General features: G+C 33.8%; 1 protein-coding gene across 35 annotated transcripts in view; it reads right to left on the bottom strand.

The window, feature by feature from the left end:
• RIMS2 (regulating synaptic membrane exocytosis 2) overlaps positions 1 to 13,191 on the bottom strand; it is a 445,269-nt gene that overhangs the window by 206,101 nt on the left and 225,977 nt on the right. For 23 of the 35 annotated variants that reach the window (XM_041470636.1, XM_041470638.1, XM_041470641.1 and 20 more), the window contains 4 exons: positions 7,927 to 7,994; positions 6,119 to 6,238; positions 4,199 to 4,298; positions 3,344 to 3,467 (listed from right to left, as the gene is read on the bottom strand). In XM_041470636.1, the coding sequence (XP_041326570.1) occupies positions 3,344 to 3,467; positions 4,199 to 4,298; positions 6,119 to 6,238; positions 7,927 to 7,994 (412 nt within the window). Of the gene's footprint in view, positions 1 to 3,343; positions 3,468 to 4,198; positions 4,299 to 6,118; positions 6,239 to 7,600; positions 7,810 to 7,926; positions 7,995 to 13,191 lie in introns of all 35 variants that reach the window. The other 12 variants (XM_041470623.1, XM_041470624.1, XM_041470633.1 and 9 more) reach the window with 1 other exon arrangement.

Genomic DNA, 13,191 nt, shown 5'->3' with positions numbered 1-13,191 from the left:
ACTGCTGAGTGGCCCATAAACATTTTCATTTTATTTCCTCCCCGAGTCCTTCTGAGGAGGGAATTGCAGAGAGGAAGTCTTTGGTGCTCAGTCAAGGTCAACCCACCACAAAGGTAAATGAAAAGGAAAGGGTAATGAAAAAAGTTCCAGTGATATCTACTGTTTCATACAATGAAAGAGTCAGCATGATACATAAATAACTTATCTATTTTCTTTAGAAGAGCTTTTCCATAATACTTTTGGTATATCTTTTCCAAACATTTTTCAAGACTCACTAGAAAGACAGCTTTACTAAGTAGACTGAGGAATCTTTCCAAGTGAATTGATGCACAGTATCCAATAAATGAAATAAACCAGAAGGCATGAAACTGCTCTAAGTGCCCACAACAGACATGAAAAAAATCTCTGTTGTTAGTACTCAAAACTTGTGAGAAACTCACAAGCACTACTGAAGAAGCAAATATTTAAGTTTGTGTATAAGGAGAATTTATAACAGGATCCAAAACTCGCCTAGTAATTGACTCAAAACTACACTCTTGAGCTGAACTCTCTTCTTACAAGGAACTCTCACAGAGATAAAGAGATGGAGGAGAAGTAAAATTAGTTTCATAAACACTTTGCATAGTAAGTTATGTTCCACTGCACACAGGTTGCATAGAGTAATTATTAAAACAGTACATTATTTCTTCCAAATTCAAAACTGAAGAAACCATGAAAATAATAAGCATTTAAGTTATCTGTTTCTGAGAATAAGAAGACAGAAAACAGGTAAATTCCTCTGTATAAGGGACAGTCAACTCACACTGATTTGCAATTTGGTCATCAATTTTTATTTTAAGATGAAAAAAGTGGTAAATTGCATGACAAACTGGCATGTTTTGTTTTGTTGGGATTTTTTCAGAATGGCTTTCAATTTTATCTGCCTTGTCAGCTTAGCTTGTCATCTTCAGTTTTCATAGCACTCAGCCTGCAAGAGAAAAACTAATAACTGTGTTTACTGGAATTTGGTTTTGTTCTCAGAATATCAGGATGTGAACGGGTTCTCAGCTAAGTTATTTGCTAGTAACTGAAGATTTCTTGAACTATTTAAAGTGTTGCCATGAATCCGCCAAGAAATTCTCCTTATAAATAATAGGATTTATCTCAATGCAAAAGCAAAACCCTTCAACTGGGCATCAATAATTCTAATAAAATAAATATCACTCCTGATATCTAGGAAATAAGAACTTTTAAATATTGTACATACACTGAAACTTTATTTCCCAGAGCAGAACACAATCCTATGAAGTTATAGCTCCTTGGACAAATGTAACCTATTAATTTTTGTTGTGCATTTGATTATGAACTGAAACCTTCTAAACTGAAAAAAGTAATAGTCTTTCCAGTTCATCAGCTCTAACCTCATGAAAAACATTTCTGACATTATGCTGTTAATATCAAACTTCAAAGAGTTACACACACCTAACCAAAATCTAAAACCTACCAATTTGTAGGAAGTATTCATCACTAAGATTCTTTTACATCTACTGTAAAATGACACTGGGAATCAAATATATTGAACAACTGTCTTATCACTGATCTAGCTCAGTTCTTCAGACTGAGAGGCAAGTGGTTTAATGTAGAAAAAGGCATCTTGAGAGCCCACACCACTTTGCTTAAGAATTATAAATGAGCTGCTTGAGTGACAGCAACATAACAGAAGACATGATGATAAGGAAGCTGAACAAGAGACAGCAAATATAAAAGCACAAGAAATAATACAGAAGATTGTACACAATGAAAACAATGCAAAAAGATTTTTAAAAGTCGGTATTTTCAAGATGTGAGTTGTTACTTGAAACTTTTGCTATAAACTTCTATTTGGGACATACTCTGGAAGATTTGTGTATAAAATTGATTTGAGAGCTCCTTTTCTGAGACAAGTAATGTAGTCTGTCCCTTGGCATTACTATAATACCCACACCTCCCAAGTTGTGCAAAGATGTGACAGATGATACAGTTGTTACCCTAAAGGGGTTGCAATTCCATATGTATGCAGGACATAACATCTCATCTCACTGACAAGATAAAGCTGGTTTTTTGTTATTATCAAGTTTGTTTAAAATTGTCATACCAAATTAAGTTCCTACACCTTAAGTTCCTGATGTGTCCAACATAATAAATTCCTATTATAGCTGAAACCATACCAGTCATCCTCACTGAAATGTCGTTCTTAGATTATATATTTCTAGATTTTTTTTAGTACTTCTTCATTTTTAATCATGTTTTCTTATATTAAGTTAATGTGCATCTTATACAAAATAAAGATATATATATATTTATTAAAATGTAATCATAGCATCCTCAAACAGTCCAGGTTGGAAGTGATATTGAATGATCATCTGGTCCAACCTAAAATGGAAAAGGGAATCCAGATGATATTACCTATCACCCTGTCCAGTTGTGTCTTGTGTCACAAAAAATTCTGGGCAAACAAAAGAAAATTCTTAATGACTGCAAATATCTTCAAAATCAGTGATAATCATTCCCCCTCTCACAATTCTCATGTGATATGGTCACATTCCAATGGAGAATTAAAAACGTGGTGCACATGCCTTTAGGGTGTAGGAGCTTGGAAGAAAAAGAACAATTGAAGAGGAAGTACTCACAGTCCAACACAACAAAGCAACTACTGCTATGCAAGAAAAGATTAAGTTTAGACATTGAGAGGTAAGTTTGAAGGTTAATAAAGATGGGCAATGTACAGCACCAAATATAAAGTCTCATACAATTCTACCTATTCATTCAGATGTGTTCTGTATTACATAACAAGCCATAATTTAACAGTTCCATAGGTGAAGGTGACGTGAATGTTGATTTGAGACTTTCCAAGCATATTGATTTTTTTCATTAGCATACTATATTTCACACAAAATTCTATATTGCAGACTCTCAGTAAATGGAGTTCATCATCAGTTCATAGACCAAATATGATCTCATAATTTTATGTATGTATTATCAAAAATGGGAATGGAGAAATAAAAATCAACAGTCAAGAATTACAACAACGAGTTTAAAACCACAGTTTTAAAGCCAATATAGGCTGGCTCACCAACTGAAAAACCAGAGAAGGGAACCTATTTTTAACCATAATAGCAGATGATGCCCAAGACTCTGAGAACACAGGATTTCACACCAGCTCTTTTTACTCGCTGGCATGATCTATCATTCCAGCTACATTTTTGGTTTACAGAATTTTGCATAAGATTTTTCTGTTTACAATGTTAATGAATGTTTTATATACTCCATCTTAAAAGTGAACAATATTATCATATTTAATATAAAAATACATTAAATTACTTACCCTATTGGTCTTGAAACTACAAGCTCTACTTGTGGCTCAGGTTTGGATTCTAAAATTATATTATACACCTCCTCAAAGGTGGCTCCCTGTAGTATCCTTCCATTCCATTCTAATACTTCATCACCTGTAAGTAATAACACCCTGCTTAGGAAGTTTCCTGCGGACAGCACTTATAATAATGATTTAAGCCATTCTACTGTCAGTTTATTGGATTGTGAAACCTGTGTTATAGAACAAGTTTGGAGGCCTTCATGCAGGAAAAATCTGAGTATTAAAGGTTTTCTGCAGCTCAGATTCAAACATGTAAAGTTCTGCAAAACAACAATGAAATCAGTAGGACCCCTACTGAGTCAGATGCTCCTCTTACTTGATTTGGCAGCTGTGGCTTACAGAAATCCCAACATGCTCTTTAGAAATTCACAATTAAAACATCAAATCTCACCAACTTAGTTCAGATAGTTCTTATGTTAATAGTTAATATTTCTTGAACATGCTCCAGTGTAGCAATCTATGGTTTGCGTGCTGGAACAGAAGCAGCTTCCTAGCCAAGGTGGTTCTGCTCATGCCTTTGTCATAGCTTGGTTTGCTCTAAACAAAATATACACCATAAAATGACTGGGGAGGACATCAATGGAATATTACTTTGAGTATAAAAATGAGCAAAAATGTTAAAATATTTTTTTAACAACATGAGTGTATATTTTATAAAAGCAACCATCTAGTAACAGTGTCAGTTACATTCTCCAGTATTTCACCATATCTATTTAGTATAATTTCACATGTAATTAAACTTGCTCAGTTGTTATCACCTTCAGAAAAGAAACTCAGCAGTACAGATCTATAGTAGATACATACCTGGTCTAAGATGCCCCACTGTATCAGCTAGGCTTCCTTTTTTAACTTTGGTGATAAATGCGCAGAGTCGACCTGATTCAGTCATCTTTCCTCCTACTACCTGTTTCAAATAGGAAGTATTTTCACAGTATGAAAATTACTTTAAATTATTTAAATGTACTGGAAGTAGAAAGAAGAATTCAGCTTTTTCCTTGGGTTTTATGTAGTCCAGGTAACACATATACACTTGAAAAAAATACCACAGAAGTTTGGCTATGACAGGGTATTTTTGCAGCTGTTCTGGCAATTTGTACAATTGAAAAACAGTGAAAACAGATAATCCCAAGGCTTTTAAATTTTAGCAAATACATGCATAGTGTCTCATTATATTACAAATTATCAACCAAAACAATGTAAGTTATTGATCATTTGATTGCTCATTTCATTATTTTTTTAGCTAGAAAAAGATATATTAATGTAACAGAACTCAGGATGTTCACAGTAAGCAATGAAATTCCCTTTGGCTTGGCAAGTCAGGTGAAAACACTTGTCACACTGAAAATTTCTCTACAGGGAACTTCAACAGGTTTGACCTTAATATTTATCTTAGAATCAGACTTGCGTGTCAGAATAAGTCATAACTGAATAATCTTCAAATTCTTAAGGTTTCTTAACAGTCTTCATACTGGGATTTAAAATTTGTAATACTAAATCCAATTTAGTTTACTTTCAATATGTAAATACCTGGAAATTCAGGTCAGTATTGGAAATCACTCTTTCCAGATGTCTATTGAAATTAAAAAGTAGTTACTCTTGAATCTGAACTATTAATGAATCTCACTGAAGAGTTCACCTTCATAATATGAGATTTTAGAAATTTTAACATAGATGTTTAAAAAAAAAGGTGCCTCTTAATGTCTTGCATTTGCTGATAAGAGAAAAATAAATATATAAAACTTGATGATTAATTGGCTTCTCCACTGACTTCAAATAAAATTATTTATTAATTAAATAAAAAACTTAAAATCTTTCCAATGTTAGTACATATATATAGTTATAGATCTTTCCCATACCTACACTGATTTAATCCTTACTCATAGGGTGTGACAATAACCTAATCTGTACACCTGAGGTGAAGTAAGTGATGTTAAATAGAGAACAGAAAATTTAAACTTCTTAATAATTTCTTACAGCAAGGATATGGAATCAAAATAAATACAAGTTTGTTTCTTTCACTGTTTATAGTTTGTTCTCATTCTTGTACTAGTATTTCTGGAACTGCAGATAATAATATCACACAAAATTGAGATCAATATGGGAGCAAGAAATTCATGATGTGTTTAAAGAGCACTGCATCATGAAAAAGACATTAACACATTAAAAAAGAGTACATTATTTTGTGATAAAACTCAATAATATTAAACAACTTTCCATTTTGTGTATTTAAAATGTGGCAAATCAAACAATCAGAGAAGAGAAAAATTCAAAAAGAGGAAATTCCATTGGCATACTCTGACCTGGATCAAAATAACATTAACTCACAGGTTAGGTCTTCAAGAGAGATAATTTATTTTTCATTTTTCTTCTCTTTCTTGGGAAATAAAAGTTATACTATGGTGCAATGCTCCATACTGAAGAACACAGACAGGACTCAACTTGCCTAGCAAGGGTGCAATTCGTACTTTGCTAAGAAGACATGCTCAGAAAACTTCTGAAAACATGTCTAGTCTTTCAGAAAAATGCAATTTTTTTAATTCTGCCAAGGACCCTGCAAAATTACTCTAGGTAAACGAATATAAAATGTCTGTATTGTAATTTTGAGAATGATAAGGCATTATCAATATTGGTATGCATGCACCATACAGTATGAGAATACTTTAATTATAAAAGTAGCTAGTTTAACTGAGAGAGATGTTACTTTCAAAATTGTTCATCACCAACCTTCAATCCAAGCATTGCTCCTGAATCTCTAGGCACACTTCCATCTTTTAGTCGCTTATTTAACAAAATCCGACCAATGAGACGATCTCCATCTTTGGATGGTTGCCAAGTTACTGGATGCTATCATATGGTGTTAATGGAAAATACAGTGAAGAGAATTTTAATGAAAAATATTTCAGTAATACTTTTCATTTGCTTATATATTTTAAAAATGCTATGAAAGTATTATGATCACACTAAAATTTAATATAAAAAATGACAGAAAACTGCTGGAAAATATTTATTTGGACATATTGTTCATCAAAATGGATGTTTAATATTTAATAACATTATCTATTTTACTAAATCAAATTTGTAAATATCTAGAATGATCTTTCAGTCTTGATTTGACAGATATAGACAACTACACATAGTTATTTAGACTCAATGAGATTCACACTTGAGTACTGAGAAAAACATTGCTAAAAGTCTAGTATAAAAATAATACTGGAAAAGAAGTTTAACTCAAACTGAAAGTTTGATACCAGAAAGGTCTTATTTTTCTACTACTTCAAGAATTTCAAATTTAATCCAAGACCAACAAATATTTTAGTGTTTTACTTTCTCTCAGTAGTAGTAGATTCAAATTAAAAAACACTGTTAAAAGGTTACTTCGTTACTTCATTACTTCATTTTAATATTCTGTTTCTTTCTCAGAATAATTAATTCATACATGAAGCACAGTTACAGTGAGCATTGTTATTCCATTACTATATATGGGCACAGTTATACTTGTCTATTGGCCTAATTAATGAATTGTTAAGATTTTCTTTTGTGTAATCATAGTACTTTCTCACAGAAAAATATTATTTCATGCTCTATTTCATGCAAAATTAGCAGGCACAGATAAATCTGCTCCCATTACAACTAATAACTCTAAAAAGATTTCTCATAATCTCCACCAAACAGAAAGCAAAAATAAAAAATACCAAAGCAGATGGCAAAGCCTTTAATTCTGCACAGTACTGCACAAAAATTACATGGCAACAAAACAAATGAACAACCATGACAGTGAAAGGGAAAAAAGAAAAACAACTTTTCTGTGCAGAGAGACCCAATTTTCTCCCTTTTTCACCTGGGGTTTAAACTATTAATTTAATTTCAGCCCCAGGAGTTTGGAAATAGTAAATCAAATAAGCCAATTGGTAGAATCCTTATTGTTAATTACTTTGTTCTTTAAGGTAATATCCAGATATGCTAATTTGCAACCATAAGAACAACATTCCTTTATGCCTCTCAATGTTTTTTTCTTAGGCTGCCAAACAGTAAAAGCTGCAAGCATGCAAAGACTTTTCATTTGTTTTTCTTTTCTGCACCTTAAGAAATGCTATATTGTCTCTAGAAACACCCTATCTTTCATTTTATGCACTATTTTAATGAGTGACAGAGAGCAAACAAAGACCAAATGAGCAGGTTAAAATGCAGGCTCCATAATCTCAGTACCTTCTCACTATGGCTATGTTCCTCGTTTAGAGTTGTGCTACTACACGTATCTACCCCAGAGTCTTTTATCTGAGGCTCAGACCATTCCAAGTCCTCTTCCAAAGAGTGGCCACCAAAGCAGACCATTTTCTTTTGCCTCTCGGATAAGGTGTTAGAATCCGACAAAACTGCCTGCTCACTAGTTTTTCTTTTTCCCCTTTGACTGTCCCCTATAGGTGTGGGATAAAAAAAGGATACAAAAAAAGAAAACATGCAAAGGTGTAAATAAAACCAAGGAAATGTAAAATGATAAAGGAAACTAAATGGTAAGGCTCCACATGTCTCACCAAAGACATTGGGGATGCCTCACTGCTATGCCAAGACGTATGGTCCAACCAGTTGTAATCCATGTCTCCTGCGAGAATCAGACAGACAAGATAGTGCAGTAAAGGAAAGGTGAAAGAAAGGACAAAGGTACAGTAAAATTGTAAAGACTTCTGCTTATCCTATCTGATTCGTAACCTCTGCCAGGAGGACTTGCAAAGGGCTTCCAAGAAAAAGTTAAGGCTTCAACAACAGAGTACATGGAATATGAAAAGCTGTGAGGAAGGAGATACATTTGTGTGTGTCTAGGTGTGCATAAAATTATGTACAGAGCAAAACATCCCCGTGCCAGATTTATTAACTGTCCCTATAAAATTATTTACAGTAAATTAAATGAAAAGGCAAATTGTATTTCTAATAGAATATCCAGAAGGAAAAGCATTTGAATACGGAAAGTCTTGAGGAACTTATTTCTTTGCTTTTCTACAAACACAAATTAGTATTTATTCTAATCACATCAATGCAATACTTAAAAAAATGGTACTCTGTATTGACTTTAGAGTAGATGATGTTAAGGAAGGTTAAATGAAAAAAAATTCTAGAAGCTATGTTGAGAATAAAAAGCATATTAACTTTGCTTTGTCTACTGGTCAAATATAAGGATGAAATCTAGTAAGTACAGATACCCCACAAATGGGAGTGTTTAGGGTTTTGACAAAATATAAATGTTTCATGAAGTCAGAATTTAACCTCCTTGGCAGACACATGGTAGAAAGGAAGGTTTGAAAAACAGTTTAAGAAGAGATCTAAATTAATGCTGCTGTCCAAAGAATTAGGAAATGACTCATGTATTTTAATAAAACATTCTCTTTTATGTAGGTACTTCAAACTGTAAATTATGCCCACACATTCTGCACTATTATGTTTCTCTCTTTTTTTCCCCCCTTACCGTTGTTACTATGTGCTACATGAAAAACATTTTGTTACTGAATGCTGCATATTTTTACAGTACTATGTGCAGGAATCAAATGTTTCATTTTCTGTCAAATTTGACCAAACTAAAGCAAAGTAGTTCAAGGTTCCCTAATACAGACCTCAAAAAACATTTTCCTATTCCTGTTACTGCAGATCCTGCTTCAACACTGCTCAGGCTACTCCCCTGGAACTACATCAGTAGGGTGGTGAAATGTAACTAACAAGTCTTAGCACTGTCTTAACACTTGTCTAGAAAACTTTACAGAAAGGATGTGCAGATACAGCCCCATAAAACTACAAAAAACCAATAGAGGTTTTAGTAAAGTAAAACATTCCCCTTGGAGAGGTATCACAGAATTAACTGGGTTGGAAAAGCCCTTTGAGATCATCAAGTCCAACTTAGTATATTGTATATGTACAATGAGTAAAACAAGTGAAAATTTTTTTTGACTTGTTTCCTCCTAAAATAGACTCGCATATGCTGTATGAAAAAAACAATCAAGTCTCATTTTCATTTTAAAAAAGGAAATATTCAAAATACAAAGGCTTTGTTTTCAAAAAGATACTTTGAACTTAGTCCCTTACACATTGCAGAAATCTTGCAGCATATTGTCTTGTAGTCTTTTCTTTCATAAAAACAGTGATAAAGTAACTTCATAGAATTATTTTGAGGCATCAATTAATTCATATTTTCTAAATAATAAATAGGCTGTAAATCTCTCAACTATGTTTCCTGACACTTGAAAGGAAAATAACATTTAAAAATGGCAAATTCTTACCAAAACTGTTTTGCCATGAATGTTAACATCTTGCCTGTATTACAGATAAAAGTGTGGCTATCCTGTCAAAGGGGAAAGAAACACTCTTTTGAAAGTTGGCAACATTTTGCTAAAGCTACTTCCGCAATGGAATTTCCAGTGCTACTTTTGCCTCCAGACATTTCTTCAAGGGGTACTGAGTGAAATCATCAGTGAGTTCATGAAGATCTAGCCCTTACTCATATATACACATTTAGAGATATCCAGAAGATAGCAAGAGTTCCAGCCTACATGTTGCTTGTTTTACAAATTCCCTGGGACCTTCAAGCATTGGACCCAGACTCATCTGCTGGTATAGCTGGTTTCTGCTTACTCCAAGTCCTTTTACCCATTTACTACTGTATCCACAAACAGTATGTGTCCAAGATTGGATTCAGTCATTTTGCAAAAATAGTTACTTTTCATCAAATGATAATCCCTGGAACTAAAGCTGCACAGCGGAACACTTGCAAAATTGAGCCTGTTACCTGATAAAAGCGCTCTGTCTTCTTGCTTGACCATTTTCCCTTCTCCTTTTCAAACAAGATGTAGAAGGCTTTTTTTTTTTATTGTAGATGTATCTCACAGTAAACACTAAATAATTGGCATTTATAAAATGAAAAATTAAAATAAGCAACAACTCCATCCAAAAACTATTTTGGTTTTATCTGTGTAAAATATGCAGTTATATGTTTCCAAAAATTATCATACAAATTAGAAGTTGTAAAGCCACTGTAGATCTTATAGATTTTGCCCTTAATACTGCATTAATTGATCTAAATGACAGGCATAAATGCTATGCAAGTTAATAAAAGGATGATTGCCTGGAAGCTCTGGAAGCCCTGTAGTGCGTTACGTTTCTGTGACAGACATGTATGGCTTAGTATACCTACAACTTTTTGAAATAAAGCGAATAGCTTGATAAAGCCACTGGACATCAGTTTTTCAATGGAAGTTCTAGAAATACTAAAATCTTGACTAGGTAAATGATTTTTGAAATCTTGTAAAATTAAAAGTAATATATGTAAAGCCCATAGGTCTTTGCATACAAGAAAAAAAAACTATAAGTAAATAAACTAACTAAATAAATAAATAAATAAAATTTAAACCATGATCTTGTGTAACACAGACACCATAGTTGTAAGTCTGAGTACCAGAAAATGCACTTGCTGTTCTCTTAGAAATTAATCATCCACTATAGAAAATACTTTATTATTGAGAATATATACATTTAGGGTATGCAGCAGAAATTACACAGGAAAAAAATGTCACTTCATTGATAAATTACAAAAGATATAATATCAAAATCATAATTCATGGGAAAGGGATCTAATATATTACTAAGGAAGATACAATCCTAGTTTATGCCATTATAACAATATTCAGATGCCTTTTGAGTTCAGGAGTGCAGCTGGATATAGGAAAGGACATATGTGAGGTCTGCTCTTATTAATGTCAATGAGTTCTATGTGTATATGGAAAGCTTCCATGGACTAATCAGGCTGGGAGAACCACATCAGTAACCTTGCCCTTCTGCAGAAACAGGATTAAGCTGAAGCCTTTGTAACCTTACTGGTAACCTTACTGTAACCCTACTTTGTAGCCTTGCTGGAAGCCTTTAACCTCACTGGTGTTCAGTGCACTTTTCTTATTTTGTCTAGACAAAACCAAAAGGCAGAGGAAAACTTTTTTTTTCTTCTACATTCAGGAACCCCCAGTAATGGGACCTTCCTGTAGAAATGGGAACTTTGAAAGAATTTTGGTCAGTTTCTGTTTCCCTTGTATTTTAATGTTTGGTTATGTAGTTTTTTGTTTCCCATAATGGCTTACCCACAGAAATATGAAAATTGAGTATTTTTTATAAAGCATTAAGGAGGCTGTATCTAACATACAAGGTGTATGCCTACACTTTTATGAATGCTGTTTAAGTTCATGGTCAAGTCCAAAGCCATTTACCTTCCAAACAGGCTAGACATAAAGCATTCTATGTTATTGGCTGTTCTACTCATACAGAGTTATTTGGACACTCTAAAGTGCTCAAAATCTTCACATAGGATATAAGCACAACCCAGGTGCTTTCTACCTAAACCAAGACCTCTCTGAACTCCAACTGTTTCCCTTAGTAAACTAAAAACATAATCTTGCTTTGAACCAAACAAACCAAAAACTTGTCCTCAAATTCAAATCTCATTGCCAAAAAGAACAAGTCATATAACTTTAAATTCTTCAGGCTGAGGAGACTACCTGACCACACGGTACTGAACACATACTTCTGACTACTTGAGCCAATAATGGTACATATATGTCATTACTCAAAACTGCAAATTATTTAACCTTGCAATTAAGTGAGTATTTTCCCCCTCCAAGCTAATTTTCAGCATAATTTTCAGTGAGCTGAACACATCCCACGTGTCTATATCCTTCTCCTAACTGCACAGCTCCCAGTGCAGCCCTGTACCAGAAGGTCTCTGGAGTGAAGTAAAAAGTGAACTACAGCTATTAAGAGCTTCCATTTAAGCAGGTTACTTTCTGTGTTTGCAATACTATCCATCCAGACTGCCACACAGTGGGTGACTCCAAAGAGGAGCTACACAGCTAGAACTGCCTGCAGGTGATTATATGAATGCTGCAACAATTGCTTTGTCAGCTCAGGGACATTCTAGCTTTTGGTGCAGGAGCAAATGTAAAGCTGCCTGTCACACAGCTGACTGTAAAGCACAGAAATACTTTCCAGCACAGTCACTGATGAAGTTTGAGCACTGATTACAAAAAGAAGCACCTTCCTGCAGGGCTTGCGGCAGGCTTTGAAAATTCCTACCATGCATTTCAACATTTCTTCTTGCAAAACTATTATCTCTCTGGATTTATCAGCTTTCAGCATGGAACAGCCTAGGAAAATGTCTGAAGGATCTGCTCCTACCAAAGCAAAAAACGAGAAGCTGTTTTTTATGCAAAGGATATGAAATATATTTTGACTATAATACATGAAATACAGAGAAATGCAGCAATTAGAGGAAAAAATATATAAATCTCCATTAGTGAATAGCAGAGTGCTGCATTCCACAAGGCAGGTGAGAGAAAAGACTGGGAGAGGTGGGAGCAGGTAACAGTGCATACCCATGTGGCAAGAATGATGACATTGACACCATACAACTATTGAATAGAGATGCTGCTACCAAAGAAATGTCTCTGGACCTCACGGGCTAGTCACTGAGAACTTAGTAATATCCTGAATTTCTTTTTTTTTTTTTTTTTTTTTTTTTTTGTTGTTGTTTTAAGGGATACTAAAAGATTTTACTTGAAGACCCTGGTTTACCCTCAAAAACTATGTACTAGTACAAGAACTGCTTAACAGAAAAGATATTACTCTTGGTGTAAAGACTTAATTAATGTAAAGGTGAAAGGGTTTCAGCATGTCTATTTCATTCTGGTTCTCTCTATGAAACTGAGACTTAAGATCACTATTAATAGAAAAATATTTCCTGGAAGTATTTTTTTTTAATTATGTTTTGCTGG

The sequence above is a fragment of the Pyrgilauda ruficollis genome, unplaced genomic scaffold, assembly GCF_017590135.1.
Source record: "Pyrgilauda ruficollis isolate IOZ18807 unplaced genomic scaffold, ASM1759013v1 scaffold25, whole genome shotgun sequence".
In the NCBI taxonomy this organism is placed as follows: Eukaryota; Metazoa; Chordata; class Aves; order Passeriformes; family Passeridae; genus Pyrgilauda; species Pyrgilauda ruficollis.
Note: the sequence above shows the minus strand (reverse complement) of the source record. Positions and strands in the feature narration are given on the sequence as shown.